Here is a 23,014-nt window from a genome sequence, read left to right as displayed (position 1 = left end):
TTTTTATTATCCCCATTTTAGGAACGATTAAATGGAAGCAGATAGCAGTTGCAATGAAGCAAATCATGAGAGGCTCTGATAGAGACAGCAGCCCGAGAGCCGGCAGAACTGCTACTCGGTGCCAGGCTATTCTTAATGCGTGCTGTACAGCTGTCCCCCACTTACGAAGTCTTACAAACGAGCCACTCTGCACCCAGTTATCATTATTATTATTTTAACCATTCCCTACCCTTCCTACTTCCCATGCTACATCTGCAAACGTGTGTGACTTTGTTTTTTATTTGTTTATTTATTTATATTTATTTGGTTTTTCTTTGTTTTGGCAACAAGATCTTGCTATGTAGCCCAAAAAGGCTTCAAATCCATGATTCTCCTGCTTCCATACCCCACTTACATTCCTTTTTAAAGGCCCTACTCCACATTCTTTAATGGCAGAGAATTGTTATTGGCTTTCTGTAACGATGCTGTATTCCAGAGATCTCTGTTGTTACAGCCCCCACTACTTCTCTATTACTTACGAAGGACCCAATTAAAGGTTCCTAAGAGCAGATCCACTTTCTTGCTTGCTTCTCTCTCTCTCTCTCTCTCTCTCTCTCTCTCTCTCTCTCTCTCTCTCCCTTCCTCCCTCCCTTCCTCCCCTTCCCTCGCTCCCTCGCTCCCTCCTTCTCTCTCTTTTTTCTTTTTTTGGTGTTTTGAGACCAGGTTTATTACTCTGTAGACCTGGCTGGCCTCAAACTCACTGAGACCCGCCTGCCTCTGCCTCCCAAGTGCTGGGATTAAAGGCGTGCATCACCACCACCTGGCCAGTTTCTTTTTCCTTAAAACAGGTTGAGTCAATACATCAAAAGCATATGTGTTTGAAATCATTTCAGAGCAATACATTAGAAATTGTAGCAACAGCTGCCCTGGGGAGGGTTCCAGAATTTGAGAACAGAATCCCTGGAAAGCAGTTCCAAGGTGATGAGGGGGTTTTCTTTTTACTAGATTAACAGTTGGCATGAGTTTTGAGCACAGCAAACATGTCTTCGAGAAGTTACCCATGAAGTATGGTAACCATCAATCGACATTTGTTGAATTCTGCCTGTGTTCCACTCAGAATTAACTGGTATTTGACTATAAAGTCTCATTTAATCTTCACAATGACTTCATGTAAAAGCCTATTTCACTAAAGGGAAAAAGACTGGGGTGATAGCGGCCTCTTATCCAGGCTTACCCAGCTGATAAATGGCAACGTGGGGAACTGGATGCAGTTCTTTCTGACTTCCAAAACCATAAACTAGGTTGTGTTGACCTCGGATTTTTTCCAAAGGAGCCAAATTTATAAGCAACTGTAGGATTACTTTCAAAAACCAAAGGAATGTCATGAAATCCATAGCGTTGCTCACAACATAAGGGATCTTCCTGCAGTTCCTTGTTAAAGCAGCCTGCAGACCCCTCCATTGGCTACTGAACCCCTCGGATACTCCGCGATCTTCCACAGGTACAGCAGAGCCCTTTCCAAAGGGAGGAGGCAGCAGCTCTCAGGCTGCCTTCTAAGACCCAACCTGTCTCAGAGGAGATTGCATGTGCGTGTGTGTGTGTTTGTGTGCGTATGTGCATACACACACACACACTCACACATGCACAGGTGTGTTAGAAGTGGAATGGCTGGCCAACACCTAACTTTTTCAGGTGTATGAATGCTTCATTTATTTAAAACAGTGATCTCTGAATGCTCACTTTGAGCCAGGCATTCTCCATAAGGGTTACAATTGTAGGAGTGAATGAGGTCCTTGTCTTCATCAAACATCCATTCTGGTGTGACGAGATAAGCCACAAACAAACAATCAAGTGTATAAGTGGAAAGCCGGCTAAAATGTATACTGAAAGAAAATTAAATTGGACTGTTGTGACAGAGGAGCTGGGTGACTGCTTTAGCACAGGTCACTGGGGGAAGGCTTTTCTGGGGACACTATTTACTTAAATTACAAGAGCAAGAATGACACCCATGCCCTTGGAGCTGCTGTGCTTCCAAATATCCTGCATTTCTCTTTGTTCATAGTGTGAATCTGTGCTGCCTAGAACTCTACAGGATTTACACTGGTTCTGGTTTTTACTTTAAAGCTATCATTTTAAAAAACGAAGAGAATTGTCAAGAAAAGTGACTAGATGCTGTTGGCCTTTCTTCGAAAGACCCAAGTTGCTCCTCTGCTAATTTCTCTGGTACCCACTCCTTCCCTGTAGAATGCTCACCAGCGTGTCTACTGGTCAAGATTCCACAGCCACTAAGTTCCCATGGATGCCAGGGGACCTGGTGAACTGACACTAGGAACCTTGAAATAATATTCTGGGGGGCTGCAGGGACAGAGACTAAGGTAAAGTTATCCAGCACATTGAGTCATACTCTGGGGTTGATCCCTACCACCCCTGCCTGTGAGTGACCAGGGCTTCTGGTCTCTGCTACTCCTCCTGCCTGTGAGTGACCAGGGCTTCTGAATTTGGGAGCATCACAGCCCTGTAAATTCATCTATCGCTAAGCACCTCTTCTCAGAAATGTTTCCCGGTTTAAGCAATTCAATATGCAAAGGTTCTAGTCTATGTCTTAATCCCTCCCCACCTGCTTAGCAAAAAGATTAGCCACAGAATTTCTTTAAAAAGTGAGTTCCTTTGGTGCATTTAAAGTATGATCTATAAAAACTCAATCTACATAAGGGTTTTATTTCTCCTTTTAAAAAAAGAAAACAGCCATTATATCAAGGGCAATAGCATAAACTTGGACTCTTAATGATGGATTCTGAACTCTCTTATTATGTAATGGCTCTCATTCATTCCACAAATATTTATTGAACTGCTTTATGCAACGCACACATCCAGATTGCTATGAGGACACAATGATAGGAAGAAAGACACAGCCTCTGCCCTCTGAGAGCCTGCAGGCTCACGATCCCAACTCGGGGCAGCAATGATGGGCTGCAACAGACATATAAACCGAAGCTGCAGGGCAAGCGGGTAAGACAGCATACCACAACTGGGATTGGGGAAGGGGCTGCAACATCTTAATTGGACTTCAATAAACTGATGACTTCTTTAACTGCACAATTCATTCATTCCAGGAAAAGAGAATGCGGCATCTTGTGAATGAAGTAGGACACACCAGGGCACATTCTCAGAACAGATGTAACAAACCTTGGAGAGTGGACCAGAGCCTTGAACACAAGAACAGATAAAATGCAGACCTGGCCCATAAACCCTAACAGTAGCAAGTATTTGGGCCAGGAAAGAATGTATGGTTGTATTTAGAATGCTCATTCCAGCAGCCACATGGAAGACTGATTTGGGCAAAGGCTGGTTTCAGGACGGAGAGGCCCAGTAAAGTAGGCCTCCATTTACGAGGCAGAACAAAGGCAGAATTGAGGCTACAAATGATCCAACCCCCAGAGGGAAGACTTAGTTGTAGAAGGACATGAGGGTCCCAGGCCTCAGACCTGGGGGCCTGGACGAGAGAACTCTGGGGCATCCAAGTAGCGACTTTTAAGGGCACTTGTAAGATGGTAACCGCTCGAAACAGCTATCATGGCCCCAGGGCATAGAGCTCCCCAGCTGCACAGCTCCTGATCTGTGTATGATGTCCCTGTCATTAATAACTCCTCTTCTAGAGATAGGCAGAAGTACCTGTGAAATGGGAGGGATGAGAACACTTGAGAAATTATGGACTCTCGACAGAAGCAGTGCTGGGGTGGACAGCTGAGCCCGGGGTCTAACTCTTTCTGATCAAATGGGAACTCAGGAGAGGAGAATAACTTCAACCAAGATCACCAGGTGTGATTTCAATCTCTTTACTCAGATGATGTCATATCTGATGATGTCATTATAACATGACAGACAGAGGCCTCTCTTAATATTAAGAACTGGGTTTTGACTTCCACTGGCTGAGTCACAAATGTCCAGTTTAGAGACCGACTGATAACTTAGCTGTCAGGGGTTCTGGGACATCATGGTAGGTTGTGGGGAATTTATGTCTGACTGCTTGGTCTGAGAGACAGACAGGTGCTACAATATAAACACTGAATCTCCCCAAAAGTACACATACTAAAGGCTTGACTGTTTGCCTATGGCATGACTGGAAATGGTGGGACCTTTAGGATATGAGGTCTAGGGGTAGAAAGTTGGGTCATCTGTAATGTGCCTTTGAAAAAATATTGGGGTCTCAATATTTTCCTTTCGTTTCCCAGATACCCTGAGGTGAATAGGCCTTCCCTCAACATGATCCCCACTATTATCTCCATCTTACCAGAGACCCCAGTCGACAGGTTCGGGTGACCATGGAGTAAAATTCCATAAACTGAAACCAGCTTTTTCTCTCTAAAAGTTGGTGTGTCTCATTAATCCGTGACAGTGACAGGACGCTGCTGGGCATACTTGCTTTCTCCTCTGTTTGCAACCATGTTGACATCATAAAACCTATTCTCAGCCAACTTGTCCATAGCAACTATGGACATAGTCTGAAATCAATTACCCCATGTGCTTGACATAGAATAAGATTATTATGAATGGAGATCTCTCATGATTAAAAAAAATTCTGGGAAATGTCATATTAAATAAAGTTAAAGATGCCTCTTTGTTCCAAGACGCATCTGAACTTTCCCATTGCTAATACATTCTGAGATTCCTTTGGACTGAAAAGCAGTAAATAGCATTTCCCAGTCTTATTTATTTTCTTTTCAGAACCATTTGTTGGAGTGTTTCAAGGGACAAATGCCAGCAGGACACACCTGCGAAAGCCCCAGTGATTACTGTTAGATATTAACATAGAATCTGGATTATCGAGTGCTCACTGTGTGCCAGGCTCTGCTCCAAGTATTTTATAGATATCAATATATTGAATTCCCATTTTATAAGTAAAGAGACTGAAAGACTGCAGAGTTAAGATTTTTTTCCCCCCAGTGTCCCAAATAGGCAAACGGGTGAGCAGTGATGTCAATGGGAATTAACGTCTAAAGGTCAAATTTCAGAGTCTATAATCAGTTGGTAGCAGGGCAGATTCTGAGTAGAACCTGGTACCAGTCATCAGTCACAGGAAACACTGTCAGCCCTTCTGCTTCTGTACTGGTTTATGGGCTTCCTCAGGGACCATAAGACGCAAGCTCTAACCGGTACTATCTAGTTGGTGTCTTCAGCAAATTAATTTGTTGGCTTGTGTAGATATCATCTCCCAATACAACTGACATGAGTTATAAAGCAATGCAACCACCGACAGCCATCAAAACAGAAAGAAAACCGCCCCGAGATTAGCCAGAGTAGCAAGAGGATGGGGATACATGCTTGAGGCCTGGCTTCTCCTGTACTCTCAAAGCTCCAGCCTCTTGCTCCTGATGCCCAGAGAAGCCAACCAAGAGGCTGCTCTCTTTTGAGGTATTATATTGCTTGCTCTTAGGTTGGGATCTCACACCTGACTCTGCTCAGCCCAAGGATTGTCAAAGAAGGGTCCTACCCTCTCCCACTTCCTCTCCTTGTTCAGAAGGATGATGACCAGCTTCGGGTGCATCTGATAGCCATCTTCACTGAAGGACAGGTTTCTCCCCTCGAAAGTGACATTGATCAGATACCTGTAAGGATAAAATTAAAGGAAGGTTAAAAGTATGAAAAAAAAAACCATTTGAAAGCAGAAGGCAGCTAGGTTGAGAGAAAGGTATAGGGAGACGGCCGTTAGTTAACTGGCACTCTTCAAATTCCTCCTGATTATGCAATACCCATCTCAGTTTTACAATAGGAACCGTGTGAAAAAATATTACCAAGAGTTGAAATAAGGACAGCTCATCTGAGTTCAGTCGAAGGCTCTGACTTTGACCAAATAATTAAAAAAAAACCAGATTTTTATTTCATTTAAATTATATACATGCATATTTGTTTATGTGTGTGTAGGAGTATATACACATGTGTGCAGGGGTCTGCAGAGACAAGAAGGCAGCACTGGGTCCCCTGGGGCTGTAATCACAGGTGCTTTGTGAGCTACCTAGAATAGGTTCTAGGAACCAAACCCGGGTCCTCTACAAGGACAGCACACGCTCTTACCTGAGTCGTCTCTCCAGTTCTCATTTACACTTTTGAGCCTGACCCTCACACACACACATCCGCAAAAAAAGTCTGGCAATATAAAGATCACCCAATTAAGTCTGCAAGCTTAAAGAAGACAACTAGGTTAAGTACTTACCAGAGGGTCTGGTGCATAGTAAGTGCTCATTAAGTGTTAACAATTATTATTCAAAAAAGGAGGTGGAATAAAGGGTGGAGGAGATGGAGACAAGAAAAGAAAATGGCTATGTACCAAGACAACTTTCTGCCAAAAAAGGTAGCATGTAGGCGCTTGGGGTCTGTCTCCACCCCCAAACATGCATGCTTTTTCAATTCTTAGTAAGGTCTTGCTCAGCCCTTGTTTGTGAGACTGCCTGAGTGTGGTGGGCCAGAGGCATCTGGAACCCAGGACTTCTGTTGGCTGCACACTGAGCAGAAAATACTGAGTGTGGGGAAAGGAGCGGGGAGGGGGAAGTGGTTCTTTTATACAGTGCACTGGGGACAGAAGCATACATTCGTGGAAATTCTGGAAGCAATTTCAGACCAGTGAAATGGTTTTCCTGCAGGTCATTCGTCTCCAGCCCACCCTGTCCCTTGCAAGCAGCTGGGTCTAAGAAGCAGCTCCTTTACTGGGAATCCCCACAGGCCTGCTCATTGCAAGTGCATTAGTACAACTGGATGGATTGTAATTAATGTCCCTTTACCATCAGGGCCCACGGAATCAATAGGGACGAGTTCCGTGCTCGCGTGACTCGCCACTCCTGCACTGTGGGCCTGACAGCCAGTGAGATGAACCTCTGGTAAGAAGCCAAGGAGGCACCTTACAAAGCCATGGAGAGGCCACTCAGGGAACCCTCTTCTAACTCTTCTTCCACACATCTGGGGACGCTGCTTGCTGCAGGTTATGTTAGGTTAGGCAAGGCTGCAGGGAGGTATGTAGATCCTTGCAGCAACTGAAAAGATGTCTATGCAGCACGAACCAACCCCCTCAAGGGCACCTCTCATTTTAGGAAGGGCATGGATTGCTATGCCTGCCATGCCCCGTCGTCTGCAGCTGGAGCGCTACAGCTGCGAGCACAGAAGATTCCAAAAGAGTAGAAATTCCTAGAATTTTGAACTGAGACTTTTCAAGTCAGCTAGCTTGTCGCTTTTTGCAATTGATGCTTTCTCTCTACAGCGTCATTGACTTGGTCCTCTGGGGGTCTATTTAATGTCCCTATTGATGGAACTTGCTATGGTGTCCTCCACCCTCGAGGCAGCCATCTCACGAGTCTGTCTTATTTAAAACTGATTTCCAATCCCTTTGCAACCCTTCAAAACTCGTTTCCTCTTGAGATATTTTTATAGTCTTGGTCAAGTCCTCCTTTTGCCTGAGCATTCTTCAAATATTTGAAGATATATGTCAAACATCCCTTATAAAGATATATATTATAAAGATTAATCTGGGAAGAAACCCTAAGATCATTTGCTTCTATATTTTAATTTTATGGATTGAGAAGGAGAAACCATAAATTATTTGCTTAATATTATATTACTAATTTTGATCAGAAGTAATACTTAAGCAACATCCTAGGCCCCCACAGGCTTTCTACCATATTGCTTTTGGTCTCATAGCAACAAGGGATTCAGCAGATCCTGTTTCTTTATGTGTCCAGCATATGCCCCAAGCTCCTCCTCTCTTTGAGCACCCTCCATCAATAGAGTGCAGCATCCTGGCCCACTTAGCTCCCACATGGCATCTTCTTCATCCCTGGCTCTGCTCCTGACCTCTTAGTCCAGTCAGTGTGGCTTCCCTGAATTTGCCATCACTTTGAAGATGATATCCGGGTTTCCTATAGTTGACAATAACTCCAAACCCAGCCCAAATCCCTATTCTACGGAATATACTTACAAAACCGGCACTGTAACAAACTACAAGAAAAGCATCTGCCATCATGAGCTTGCAAAACACGTCATTCCTATAATAGTCCTGAACTACTTGGAATTGCTTCTGGAGGTCTTCAGGAAAGATTATGCAACAACAACAAAAAAACCAGTTTAATCCCATTTCTCTTTTTAAAGAAGGAAGGAAAGATAGGAGGGAGTAACAGAAGAGATGAAAGGGAGGGAGAGAAGGGGACGAGACAGAAAGGAAGGAGGAGGAAAGGGGAAAATGAACTACCAGCCTAAGTACCCACCTTGTCACCAGGCAGGGCTATATATTATTTTGCCTTTATTTAAAACACTATTAAAATATTTAAAAGAAGTGTCCATTTCAGAAGGCGATTATAGAAGCTCCAGAAATGATTGACGTCCTAAGTAACATGAATTGGGTTGTTACAGAGTCCCACAATGACTTTTCTGAAGCAGATAGCATCGAGCTGGAAGCATAAATGAAGAAAGTCAAAATTTCAGGAACTAGAACCCACATAAAGGCATCGTAACTGGTCTGTAGCTAAGCATCTCTCTTACTTTGGCCCCAGGTCGATTTCATGTGGAAATCATTACCTTGCTGACATGTTCTCCCCTTCCTGTCTGCTGGGCTCATTTCATCCATCTGCGCTCTTCTTGAATGCTTTACACTTACAAGACTATCAATAAAGTTTTATGACACTCTACAAAACCTTTCACAACGTGCGTGTTAATCATGTATGGCGTTCGGCAGCATATAGATTAATCATTCACAGGATGTGTGTTTTCTTTCTGAGGAACTGCCTGTACCATGGCACCATTTACCTGCCGGGCACTTGATGACTTGCACCAGCCCTGAGTGAGGACGGCCCTTGAACAGCAGAGCACATTCGTCCACTCACTGGTGATAAAAAAGTGAAAGGATTCTGGCTGCCATCACTTTACTGCTTGCGGTCCCAGCACCCAAACTTCAGTTATCCCTCTTTAGAACTGGCATGTGACCTCCAGATGTCAGGGAAAACAGTTCTTGGGATGAGCCAATGAAATAAAGAACAGCGCCCCAAAGGTGATTTTAAATATGAGCCTGTATAACAGGGAACGTTCAGAAAAATGGTGTTAACAAGACACGGACATCTAAAGGCAGGACACCTGCCAAATTTTAAGCTTCTGTGATGAAAATCTTATAGTACCACTAGCAAGACCTTCCCATACACGGGCTGCATGGAAAGAATGAAGACTAATTTCCACACAAGGCAGTAACACCAGGTCCTAAGATCACACGGATAATTAAACTTCCCATAAGAACTAAAAACATCCAATTACTTTTAGATCTGGCTATACTTTATTCATTTAAAATATTATGACCTTGAAACCTCCACATAGAAGTCCCAGGTAAAAAAAATTAAACTACAATAAAGAGTCTGAGCCCCCCATAATCACTGGTTTCCCTACACATGCTATTCTTATGCACGCAGATAATCCCCCTGGATTAAGGGAAAGCCTGGGCAGAAATGTTGCCCATAACACACTCTCATCTCTCTGAAGTCCAATCAAGGTTGGATGTATTAAATTTTGCTTCATTTTTCTCAGATGTGGTTTGACATCCAAGACACCCACTGGCCTATCTCCTACAGTTGTAGCATCACACAGAATCTGAGCTTGTCAGGGGTCAGAGAAAAGTGAAAAACTTATTCATTGAAAACTCTTACTCTAGAGGGAAACAGGCCCCAAGATGCTAAATGATCTCCCCAAGGGACATTCACATTCAGGCTCAGAGATCAGATCATCTATTCTTAAGAGTTGAGTTTCTTTTCATGACGTTCTGAAGAGACACCAGTTCTCAAAGTTCCTGTTGTGCATTTTAGCATCTTCATAGCACGCGCCATGCTCCGGATTACCTAAATCCCTACCAGAGACTAAATCAAGTAAAACAGATCTCCCCTCCTGTGTACCTCCTGGTTGAAGAGGAGACTCAGAATCTTGATGGGCTCCCAGCCAACACATTTGGTGTACACGGCCTAAGTCACACTCCAGCAGGTTTTTAATAGGGTCAGACAGAGGCTAACAAACCTGTGCCCTTTTGACTTTGGCCGCACAGAACTCTTGTGTATCACGTAGACTAAACGCCTGGAGTGATGACTCAGCAGTGTGCTCTGTGTGGGAGGCACCTGAAGGAGTCCTGCCAGCATTTGTCAGCAAACCTAGAGCCCTGGCATGGTGGCACCTTTCCGTCTTCAGATTGTTACAAAGCATTAGCTTTATAGAAAGCAATACCCACTAATGTGGTGATAATGTGAAACAGCACCGTCAGCCTGGCTCGTCCAACCCAGTCTGTGTCTTGTCTCCCAGAAAAGTTCTGTAGCTTTACAGGTGACAGGGTTAGAAACAGCATCCAGAGGTGCTCAACCCCAGTCCACCATGTCCCTTCTGCTCACCACCATGTTTCTAAATGGAGCAGATTTTCAGAACGCAGGTCCACTCTCTAGCTATTAAAAGTAAAGAGAACAGAGTCCCTGTGGAATGAATTCTTGACCACCTGCTTACATTTATCTCTGAAACTGTTCTACTTTGTGACTTGGTACCAGCAATACATCTCTAGCCTCTAATATCTGTAGTCTGTCATCTACTAAATAGATGACAAACTTCCAGGTAAGATGGCAAATCCGGAGCGGCCACTACCTGATCCATTTGAGAAAAATCAGCATGAGAGAGACTTTGTTTCAAAGAGAAACTGAAGGAAAAGCTTTGGAAATTCACAGAGGCAGTGATGGAATGACTGAAAATGCAGAGAAAGAGGCAAGCAATGCACTAAGAAGTAACTCAGGGCTCCAGGTTTGGGGCTCCCTGTCTGAGGAACAAAAACAGAAACTTTCCCGAAAGGGTAAGCTGTGCCCTTGAGACAGACCCACAGGGCCCACAAGGCTCCGATTCTGTCATGAGCTTTCATAAGATGGTGATTAGAGAAGAAATCCATCCCATGACTTAAACCATGGAGAAAAGGGTACTATCTCAAGAGTGGACCCATTGTGTAAACTAGGGTACTCTGAGAGTTCAAAAAGAGGCTGGAGCCCAGGGATGACAGTTCTGAGAGGAAACTGTGGAGTGGGAAGAGAATAATTAGGAATGGGGATACATAAGAATAAAATACAATGATAGTTATGTTCAAAACATCAAAATGAAACCAATTACTTTGTATGCAAACTTAAAAATTTAGCAAACATAGATTGGTAAAAGGCCATCTTAGAACCTCCATGATGTGACATGTTCTTTATTGGACATTTTATTTTTTCTTTTGAACTAATATTTATGAGACGTGCTTCAGGTATTCAATATTATGTTACAGAACACATATATAATTAACAGTGATACACAACAGCAATTAAGGTATCTACCACCTTGCACTTCTTCTGATAAACACTGTGTCTATTCAAATATTGCAAAAAGATTGGCAAGGCCACAAATCTTTCAGAGGAGTAGAAAGCACTGCTGGAAGTGACCAATTCCTCTACACATTTTCCCTGGAAATAGTGGAAACAATTTCTCACAGATCATAAATATGAATTTTAAAACTTTTTAAAACCAGCTCATTAGAATCAGTAATGAAGGAAGGTGGCCAAGATATTTGCAAATTAGATTTTTATGTTTATTAATATTATGCTTTGGTTAAACTAAAAAGAAATGTCTTACTTTTTCCTAAATTAGGAATTCAGTTATCAAAATGAATCCTGAGCAATCAAATCACTCTGGTGGATTTGATAGTCTGGTAGGTCGTGACCAGAGGATTTTTAGATGTTAGTGTTTGGGGATTTTAGATGGATTCTCTGGGACTCAACTCAGAAGAGTGTTCCCATTCATTGAACAGCCTATGTTCAATGAAAGGCTCCAGATAACACCTCCAAATGCTAGTGAGGAAAAAGGGGGAGAATAAAAGACATACCCATAGGAAAAAATAAATATATCCGATCTCACACACAAGAACAGACCGTGTGATGAGGAGTTTACCAGCAAGGCCCCGTTAGATTCGTCCGTCCCTAAGCTGGGTGATAATATTTCCAAGGTACTTAAATGTCAATATATATTTTTTTGGTTTAGTTGGTTGGTTATTTTGAAAGAACACTTGAAGAAACTTTGAAAATTCTCTCACAGCTATAATGCCATATATAGCAATATGAAGTCATGTGCTGGACAAAATAATTAGAAAATTAGTTTTGTAAGCTTTTTCTCTTAGGAAAAAATGATAGCTAGTGGAGAACATTGGAAGAAACTAATTTAAAGGTCAAACCACAATATCCATTTATAATTACTTGAGGCAGATTAAAAATAGTTTGTCTTCTAATGAATTAAACATTTTATCATTTGGAAATGGTATTTAATATCATAAATTTATTTTGAAAAAGATTGTTCACAAACAACGATAAGTTCAAGTTGGGCTGGTCCATATATAAGCCATTTAGATTCTATTTGTGATGCTAAATTAATGAGGAAGATTGTACAATATCCTGCAAGGCTGCTCCTAGGAGCCTGCCATGCTTCCTCTTCTCTACTAGAGGCAAGAAATGCGCTTCATCCCTCTGGGAGTTCGGGATGAAGTGAGTTCATTTGAGGGGCAAATGGTGACATCAATCACCATTTACTACAAAGGAAAAAAAATCCCTTCAGACACGAAAGTCCAACAATGAAGAATTTTGAGAGCTGTTACTTGGATTCTGTTTCACAACTAAATGTCATGACTTAGTTTTATCTGAAATAAAAGAACATAGGGGAGGATTGTCAAGACTCGCCCAGTAATCTCTGCCCAGACAGAAGAGGGTAGAAACCATTTTCTTTCCTCCAGAAAGTTGTTATGTGTGGACAGCCGTAAATCAGTAAGATTTATGTAGAGGTGCTACATACACACAATGGAATTCTATTCACCTAAAAAGAACAATGAAGCCACGGGAGATGTGCCTCTGCCCCTACCAGTGATGGCTGCTGCAATCTGCACCATTCTCCAAGGGGGTCAAGGTGACATTCCATGCCAGGCAACAATTCTCCCCTGGACTTACTTAGAGCTCTACCGGAGATCAACACAGAGGCTTGCGCCAGCAGGAAGAATCATAAGCAAATGGAAAGGGTTGATCAATGTCCCCAAGGGCTTATGGGGTGAGATGCATAAAAGGAAAACAAGAAACAAAACCAATCAAATGAAGAGGGAAAGATTTTATATATACACATGCACGTGGGCCCACACACACATGCATGCACACACACAAGGATGCACAACACACAGTACAGCAAACCATGTTAGGACATTATGAGGTGGAGGTAGGGTCACTTCTTCATTTACCCGCCACGATATTTTTTGAGTTCAATTCTCACATTGAACGTTAGTAATTTGGCCAGACTGGCTAGGCAGTGAGCGCTAGAGTTCAGCCCGTCTGTCTCCCCGCTGCTGGTATCACAGGGCACACACCTCCACACCTGACTTTAAAGTCTTATGTTATATGTGTGCTTGTGGGCTTGAGCATATGTGTGTTCTTCATGCACGCGGGCACCTACAGAGGTAAGCACAGAGCATAGGATCCCCGGGAACTGGAATGACAGGAAGTTGAAGGTGCTGATGTGGGTGCTGGGAACAGGTCCTCTGCAAGAGCAGCAGGAGCTCGTCACCTCTGAGCCATCTCTCCGGCCCTGCCACTGTTACCTTTTAACAATACTACGTGGAGACTGGAGAATGTTAGTGTTTCGAGGGCGTTGACCACACAGCTCTAGGGAACTTCTGCTGCGCTTTGGCCAATTAACTTCGGAATCTCCCAATTCCCCGATTTTTGCTTTGTTTGTGATACTACAATCAAAATATCTCTCATTCCTGTGGTATCCAAGTTAAGGCTTGAGAACATTTGCTTCTCACTACCATGGCTATTAATCCCTGGGAGGGTTTCTGCAGTGGGAAATCACTTAAACAGACTACTTTAATATGAAGTTTCCTTTCCAAAGAACACAACAGATGTGCTCACATTTTCATAATTTTAATCCAGGGTAAATGACCCCTATTCTGACCTCCCAGAGCTCTGCCTTGGACACTATGTAAATTCTCCTTAAAATCTCTTTATTTTTTTTTAAATTTATTTATTTATTAAAGATTTCTGTCTCTTCCCCGCTACCGCCTCCCATTTCCCTCCCCCTCCCCCAATTAAGTCTCCCCCCAGCCCGAAAAGCAATCAGGGTTCCCTGTCCTGTGGGAAGTCCAAGGAACCCCCACCTCCATCCAGATCTAGTAAGTTGAGCATCCAAACTGCCTAGGCTCCCACAAAGCCAGTGCGTGCAGTAGGATCAGAAACCCATTGCCATTGTTCTTGAGTTCTCAGTAGTCCTCATTGTCCGCTATGTTCAGATGGTGGAATGCAAACTTGTGCAACCACTTTGGAAGGCAGTATGGCGGTTTCTCAGGAAATTCGGGATCAACTTACCCCTGGACCCAGCAATACCACTCTTGGGAATATACCCAAGAGAGGCCCTATCATACAACAAAAGTATATGCTCTACAATGTTCTTAAAATCTCTTTAAAAAGCCATACTCCCCCTTGTGTAAAGGTATGACACTTCCTAGGGGAACCCGTGAAGCCATCTCTTGGCACTAACTAAAGAGGCAAGCAACACAGCAAACCTGCTTCCCTTCAGGTCTGTGTGCAGAAGAAGAATGAGAAAAGAAGTTATTCCTCTTAGTGGGCTTAGGTGACTCCTCATCACCACGGCTATGGCGAGACCTGTTAGGGTCCAGCTAAGGTAATCAGAATAATGGGACTTCTCAGGGCCAGGCCCCAAGTAATGCCCAGATAATAGCAAGGTCCCAGAACTGTTTTTGCATTCTAGCTCCTTTTCCCATGTTATCCATGAGTTCAAAATATTGAATAAAACTCACTTTCTCTCCCACCTTATGGTGCACACTGTGCTGAAACTGTACAGAACACACTATCCATGCCAAGCATTAGGACTAAGCTAAAGCAAAACATTATAGGTCAAAAGTAAGCTGGACTCTCAGCTCATTGCTGTTACCCCTTTATGTCCACTGTCCTGGCTAATGTCGTGTCGGTGTGACACAAGCTAGGGTCATCTGAGAAGAAGTAAGTTAGCAGAGAAAATGCTTCCATCAGATTGCCTATAGGCGAGTCTGAAGGACGTTTTCTGGATTGATGATTGATGTGGGAGGGCCTAGCCTACTGAGGACGGTGCCACCCCTGGGATGGGGTCCTGCAGTCCATAAGAAAGCAGGTTGAGCAAGCCGCTGGGAGTCAGCCAGTTAACAGTGTTCCTCTGTCATCTCTATTTCAGTTCCCGCCTCCGGGTCCTGCCTTGAGTTCCTGCCCCGATTTCTCTCCGGGATAGACGGTAGGCTGTAAGCTGAAATAAACCCTTTCTTCCAGGATGGCTTCTTCTCATCATGTTTAACAGAGCACTGTACAGTAACCAGGATGCCTGGTAATAATTTTAAAGTAAAGGCTTGTCTTTCTGATACTCAGTTCTGCTCATGAGTTGGAAACAGTACATAGAAACTATGCCAAAACTAACCAAGCAGCAATTGACAGATTTCTCTGGAACATTTCTCCAGGACCTAAAGTACCCTAAGCATGAGACCCCAGCAAAAGAATGGTGGGGCATTTGTCCTCTTATTGACCTTGATTTGTTCTTCCCTATTCAAGAGCCTCTCTCTCCTCTCTCCCACCCAGAGGATCAATAAAACCAGCACATTGGAAGCTGCATATGCAGCCCCCATTCTCTGGGTAGTTACCACAAGCTGAACTGTTATTTAACCATTATTTAGCTCTACTAAAGCAGGGCAAACGAAGTGAATGGATTTATAACGAATTAGTGACAGCTTCCCTTACAAGGGATGGGAACAGATATTATGAATTGTCACTCATGGGAAATGAGGCTGTAATTTAGTCTCCTAGCAATGGTTGGCAGATTTCTTCAAGTGGAACTTCCCAGAAGTCATTCTGCTGTAGAGGGAGGGGAAGAGAACCAAGGGAGGAAAAGCTATTGCAAGGGTCTGAGAAGCCTTCCAGCAGAGAGAGGTCTCAAGGGGCTTCTGGGAAGATTATGCCTTTAAGAGAAATAGGTAAACCATAATCACATCATGCTACAGGTGCAAGAAACATGGTTGCGGAGGATGTTGGCTTGGTCAAGAACACATCTATAACTTAGAAAACCCAACCGCGGAGGATATCACTCCATGGCAAGGTACTCGCCGAGAATGCCCAAGAGGCCATGGGTTTGGTGGCTAGAACTACAGGTGTGTGGGAGACTGTGGAGGGGACTTACCTGCAAATCATATCTGCCACCTGGAGGGAACCCTTCCACATGGAGAAAAACACAATGACTTGTTGAGTGTAAGATTTCAGAAAAGGCTTGAGTGGTGAGAAAGACCAAGTGGAACACAAGATGCTAGTGGAAAGACTGAAAGGTTGCTCTGAAGAAACAGATGTGGGGTGCTACGGAAGATGGGGGAAGAGAGTGGGCAGCTGGGAAGGTCGGCAGGAGACAGCAACATGGAGTTTTTTCGAGTTGCTTCTGGAGAATGACTTCCTAGATGACATTGGTGAGGGGAGACTTTCCTACACTGGGACTGCAGGGAAGAGTGTGGGAATTTTACACAAGATTGTCCTGAGTGGACAGAATGAATCCGAGAGCAGTGAGAGCCACTGGGTGTAGAATCAAGGAGGACGCGTCACAGTGTAAACCTTGACACTGAGACATTGGTCAAAATTGTCGCCCTGTCAGCCTGAGTCTGTGAAATAGCTCAGCAAGTGAAGGCACCTGCTGTCAACCCTGGTGACCCAGGTTCGATCTCAGGGACCCACATGGTGGAAGGAGAGGACCTAGTCCTGTAAGTAGCCCAACATAGCTCAAACTGCTATGGCATGTGAGCACCTTTATTACACACACACACACACACAGAGACTAACAGAAATAAAATATAACACAAAAATTTGACATCATCAGCCCACCCCTCGCCTTATTTGTCTAGAGTCGCTGAGTCTCTGCAAACACTGCTCTAAATCCTGGCACATCGAGGCAGTGCTTCCAGAGTGGGCTACGATGGGAAAGCCAGGGGACTTCAAACTGACCTGTTTATTTATTTGCTTACCCAGTTAAAGGTACCCACCAATAACTATTCCAACAGTCTAACATAGGCTGGCCTTTGATTTAGAGCTGCAGACAAAACGAGGGCAAAAATGTATGTGAACCGAAGCATCCCCCACCCCCAAAGAGGACAGCACCGTGAACCCCAACTGCATTTTCCCAGGGTAGATGAGCGAAACGTGTAATCAACTCTGCCTGCTGTACTGTGTGGGGGTAGAACTCTGCTGTTCCTTTTTTGTCAGGGGATCTCAGTTCTTTCTCTCCCTCTGTAGGTTGATGTTTCCATGGAAACATGCTCTTTAATGCTTCTGAAATTACTGTGCATTTGTACCATTAACTCTTTGTTTACTAGGGCAGTTTGCAGAGAGACATTCTAACCCCTTACGAAGGGAATGATATTAACATCTCTACTTCTCTACTTAACTGAAAACTTTTCACAAAAGGTAATTGACACCTGTTGCCTGTCCTTGTCATCAAACATTATTTCTCAACCATTTTAGTTTTGGCTCTTGCCAAAATATTTGGTGAAGTCATCAGCAACTAAAACAAGGTCTACAAAAGTAAAGTTAGTAGCCTTTGCTCTCTCATTGTGCTCCTCAGGTAGCTTTTGGCGCTTGATGCTGTTGGGAATTTGCTCATGGACCTTTGCTTTGCATATTTGTTGCTTCAAGTGTTATCTTGGCTTTCTTTTTATACCTCAGGCTAGACTTCTCTCCTTTTATGTTCATTTTTGAGCTGACACTCCCTCTCTGCGACACTTGAGACATAGCCAATCGCTAATCAGCTCCACATCATGGCTTTGGAATCTGTCTTCCAGTTCTCATCTGTCTCCTGAACTTTAGTTCAGTATTTCTGCTGGGATGCTTGCCACAGTGATATCAAATCAATCTTATCAGGACCAGGCCCAACACGGGTTCCTCTGTCATTTGGTGATGGCAGCAATGTAAGACTCCAATCCTTAAAGAGTTCAAATTTTTGGTATAATTTGATATCTCTTTCTGTTTCAATTCCTTTCTTACCACGTGAATGAAAAGGACAAACTGACTGTTCTTAGGAGCTATATTCCTAGAACCAATAAACTCAGTTAAAAATGCAACAATATCTCAGCATTGTGTACACAATTTGTGGATTGACGTTTTCTTTCTTTTCAGTGTACAGTTGCAGAATTCTGTCTCTCCGAGGTAAATTAATCTCCGAGCTTTCTAACACAGAAGTAAAATTGCTTGGAAGCCATATTTCAGCTCTGGCTGTGCCATAAAAAAGTCCAACAATGAATGCTATCATTTATTGAACACATGCCAAGCTCTGTTCTGGGTGTTTTATGTTATTTTAAATTATCACAGCAATGCTATAAAATAATAGCATATATTATATGTGATTATGTAATAGCTATGCTATAATGAAACCCGAGGCTGTTGGCAGCAGGATTGAATCCATCCACTTCCCAGTAGTCCCAAAGCTCACGCTCCTTCCACATAGCCTCACACTGAGCATGGGACTGTCAAAAGAAGCAATGGTCAGGAGAGAAGAATACAAAGAATCCAGAAACTTCTACCACAGTAGAGCTAAAAACCTAAGCCCATACGTAAATGTCTTTACAGCCTAGGATCTTAGCATTTCTGTTACCCCTAGCAGTCACATCAGATGGTTGTCCTCAAGCTGGCACCACAGTGAAGAGCTGTAGGGAAGAAAACCTTGGCTCCAAGGATGAGTGAAGTCACAGTGCTGTTTAGGAGACAGAGAATAGTAAAAGAACTTAATTCTCTGGAGGCTGCCAGTCTGTCACCTGTCACATGCACAAACCCCTCAGACGTGAAGAAAAGGAATTAATTTGCCTTAGAAGAAGTCAGAGGACAAAGCAGTAAGCTTGACTGGACTTAGGGGAGAATTAATTCTTAGCTCAGGCTCTGGGAGGAGGTCCGATAGAAAGTCGTCTATGGCTGCGTTCCTAGAGCCCTTGTTAGAGACAGCCAACAATAGCGAGGGTATTTATCTGGCTCCGTTAAGATTGGAAAAAGTTTATCTTGGTTTGGCACAGAATGTCCAAGTTCTCAAAGGACTTAAAAAATATGATATTAAAGTCTTTCTGGGAGCTATAATAAAAATCTCATTTATTCTCAATAGGGGACGCAGACCCATACTTTGGGTCTGGACTGTCAGGTGCCCGAATGGCTCTGAGCTTCTGAATTTGGATCCCGCTGAAGACTGCTTCTGCAGAGTGTTGCTTCCTGTCTGATGCTATCCTACAGCTGCTTTGCTTTCCTCCTGCAGCTGTATTGCATCTCCTCACCTCCTCTGCTGTCTGCTCCTGCTGGCCCCTCCCTCTCTAGCCCCTAGGACCCATGGAAATTCTGTAGTTCTAGCCTAGAAAGGCAGAAACAGAGGACCCCCACCCCCACCCCCGGAGCAAGCTGCCTAGTGAGAGCAGCCATGCTGGTGAGCGCTGGGCTTGATTGAGAGATCTCTTTCCCTTATTTCTTGGGTACTCAATACAGGCTCACGCACCCTGCCAGCTGTTCTTAGATACCAGATCTTCAATATGACTGAATTCCAGTCCTACAGCTCCCATCTTTATTTTTCCCCATTTCCATGTATGCACACATGTGCGTGTGCATGTATGAATGTCTGCATTGTGTGTATGTGCACATGTGTGCTCATGGATGTGGAAGCCTAATGTTAATATTGGGACCCTATCTATATCTTCCAGTTTCTTCACTGAGGCAGGGTCTCTAGGTCACACCTAGAATTTACCGCTAGATCTAATTTTGTTAGCTCACTTGTTCTGGGGATCCCCCAGCTCTGCCTTCTCAGATTGGAATTACAGACTGGCCACTACACTTACCTGGCATTTATGTGGGTCCTGAGGATCTGAATTCCAGTCCCCAAGCTTATGCATGGGGTGCTTTAACCGTGAGCCATCTCATCAGCCCTACACATCCAGTCTTGAGCTCATCTAATCCTCCAGGTTATCCCTTTCAACCTCAGACCCAAGTGGTGCTCACTTGCCTTTCCCCCATGACAAACTTCCGGTGCTTGAAGTGAGGCCGACATACCACTTCCTCATACGGGTTGACTGCCTAATTTTCCTTCCTCGAGTTCTTGAATTCTTATTAAGCACTTGAAAGGGGGTCTGGCACATAGTAGGCATACGATAATGTCTTGCATATGTCCCTTCCTTTCTGTCTTCTTCCTATCGAGCCTTACCATCTCATATGCAGGTTTCTCAAACAGCGTGAATGTTGGACGTCTGTCTTACATCATCACCCTATGTGCCCCAGATCCTTACAGTAGACTTCTTAGTGCAGCAGCAGCTATTGCTTCTAAACCTCCTGCAGGTCCTACTAGCCGGGGTCAAAGCTGGCCTTTCCTCGGGGCCTCCACGTCTTGGCTGCAGCTGCACATTTGTGATTCTCTTTTGTTCTCTGAGCCTTTGCTGAAGCCTAGGGCTTCTTTGCTACCCCTGAGCATCACATTTGCCTGCATTTCTACAGCTCTCAGCTCTCTGCAGTGTGAACTAAGCCTGCTTACCGGCTCAGATGAGATCTGACCCACCCTGTCTCCTCTCTCGACCATGCATGCCCCTTCCTGTCGTCCCTCCCTCTGCCCTCTGGCCTCTCATTTCAGTATTTCATATACTGTTCCTATGACCCAGTTTATTCCTGGTAGTTACTTAGCTTTTCATGTCTGTATCTTGTACTCTATGACAGACAATGCACTGTTTAAACAATCAAATCTTGTCCTATTATCCCTCTTGCAGAATCTAAATTAGCTCCTTGCTGGTGCTAAGTGTTCAATAAACACCTATCGATTTGTTAGAACTTCTATATGACTAGCCTGGAAAGTATTCCTCATTACTTTGTCTTCTACACACACACACACACACACACACACACACACACACACGACAAAGAGAGAAGGAGGGAGGGAAGAAGGGAGGAAAGGGGGAAATGACTGCATTATTGATTTTTATAAAAGAATGAAGTATCAAAATTTGTTTTCTAAATACAATGAGACAAAATATAGGCTGATGACACTCTTGCACAAGTCCTTTTAAAATGTCTCCTTCTTCTGTTTTCCTCATTAAATTGCCCCTAAAACCAGCTCTGCCTGTGAGAATCACGTAACTCACTTGAACCCCCATTTTTTCACATGATCCTGGGCCCTTAGAGAGAGCCAACATAGAAATAAACACAATTGACAGTCAGTGGGAAGTAACAGGGACCCCTGATTTCTTATGAGATTTTTTTTTTCTACAAGAAAGAAAAAGAAATCAGGTTGTATTTTGTCTTTTCAACTAAAGTGACTGACTGATGAGTTTCTTTTAAGTTTAGAAAATCAAAGTATCTGGAGCACATGTAAAAGTAAATATTAGGATGTTGTTTTTACTAATGTAAATCCTTTTATCACTTTAGGAAATAAAGAAATACAATTCATTTTGCTCATGACATACCAGTGAGATGGCTTTTTAAGGGAGAAAACAGGAAAAAGAGGTTTGTGTATTTATTTCTACTACCTTTCTAATTATTGAGGAAAAATAAAACTATTCTTAGTATACATAGACGAAAACATTCTATGTTTACCCTGTTAGGTACACATATTTACACAGTCTTTCCCTTCTCACTATCCACCAGTGACATAAATCACACAGGAGGTGGAAGTAAGTAGTTAATATTCATACTATGACCTTCTTCATATTTGGACCAACCCCTGATAACCCAGCATGTCAGTATCTACAGAGATGCCTACGGGTCAATGCAAATAACGGACAAAAATAATCTATGGCTATTTCATGGACAGGCAATTAGGAGATGAAGGCAGTTCAGAGCTCTGCTTTCCAGAGAGCAGCAGGAAAGGAAAGAGTCCAGGTGGAAATCAGAAAGGTATGTTTGCTAAGTCTCTCTCAACCTCAGTAAGGACTTAACCTCTGGGAAAGTAGGCAGGAGTTAATTTGATCAACACTTGCTTGGATCCCCTCAGACTCCCTGGCACCCAGAATAAACAAGGGAGATTTAATATTTGGAGCAACTTTCTTCCCTTTTCTCTAGTCACTACCAGGCTCTTCTGATTATATGAAGTTCAAAACGCGTTCAATAGGAGTATGAGGAAAATGTAGCAACATAGCTTGAAGAAGTGTGGTGTTTGATGTCTTCAATTAGAAAAAAGTTTGGGTTGAGTGTCTGGGAGGTAGAAACGCAAGCGAACAAGCACACACTGGAGAGAAATGAAGGGATGGAGAGAAGATGAAACAGCTTGCAGCATGCTGGGTAGCATCTCCATGGCAACCACATTGCACATACAGAGAACTGCCAAACTAAGTCAAGATCCAAGTAGGTAGGTGTTGTAGAAAGAGGAGCTAAGGGCCGGCCCATGAAAGGAACCACCTGGAGGAGATGAATTACCTTGATCATTTCGTGCTTCTCGTTTGTTTTCCTGACCACACCCAAGGCTCCAGCTGGATAGAAAATTCCTCTCAAACATTGCTGTTGCCAAATCTAAATCTCACCCAGGAAGGTCTCAGGATGGCAGGCGTGAGGCTCAAGGAGCCCTAGCTGGAGCCAAAGAGAAAACATATGAATGTGGTCCGCAGTCTCCTTGTGGCTATTCGTGTGCTTTTGTGACCCTTTATTTCAATCCAGTATTCCGCACAGAAACACAGTTGTTTTCATTTTCCGGGTCCCATAAGGAGGGGAAACTACAGTGATGGGGATGTTACCGAATGTGTCAAGTTAGGTCCTGCCAAGACAGACACCAAGTCCCTGTCCGGCATTAGTGATCTAGGCTGTCCCTTAGTAAAACCTATGCCTGTAGCACACAGGGAAGGCTACTTGAAAACATACTTAGGTTGTTCCTGGAGATGGCGGATTGTCAGAGATATGATTCCTGGGCCAGTTTAGATTACCCAGCGTACACGTAAATGGAAGCATGGGGCCTGTGGTAGTTCACAGTTTCT

General features: G+C 43.5%; 1 protein-coding gene across 3 annotated transcripts in view; it reads right to left on the bottom strand.

Annotated features, from left to right (window-relative positions):
• Grin2b (glutamate ionotropic receptor NMDA type subunit 2B) overlaps nucleotides 1-23,014 on the bottom strand; it is a 457,560-nt gene that overhangs the window by 126,571 nt on the left and 307,975 nt on the right. For all 3 annotated transcript variants that reach the window (XM_075982484.1, XM_075982485.1, XM_075982486.1), the window contains exon 5: nucleotides 5,471-5,585. In XM_075982484.1, coding sequence (XP_075838599.1) covers nucleotides 5,471-5,585 — 115 coding nt within the window. The remainder of the gene's footprint in view (nucleotides 1-5,470; nucleotides 5,586-23,014) is intronic.

Source organism: Microtus pennsylvanicus, chromosome 8 (genome assembly GCF_037038515.1).
Source record: "Microtus pennsylvanicus isolate mMicPen1 chromosome 8, mMicPen1.hap1, whole genome shotgun sequence".
Lineage (NCBI taxonomy): Eukaryota > Metazoa > Chordata > Mammalia > Rodentia > Cricetidae > Microtus > Microtus pennsylvanicus.
The sequence above is the reverse complement of the archived record's forward strand: the minus strand, read 5'-3'. Positions and strand labels throughout refer to the sequence as shown.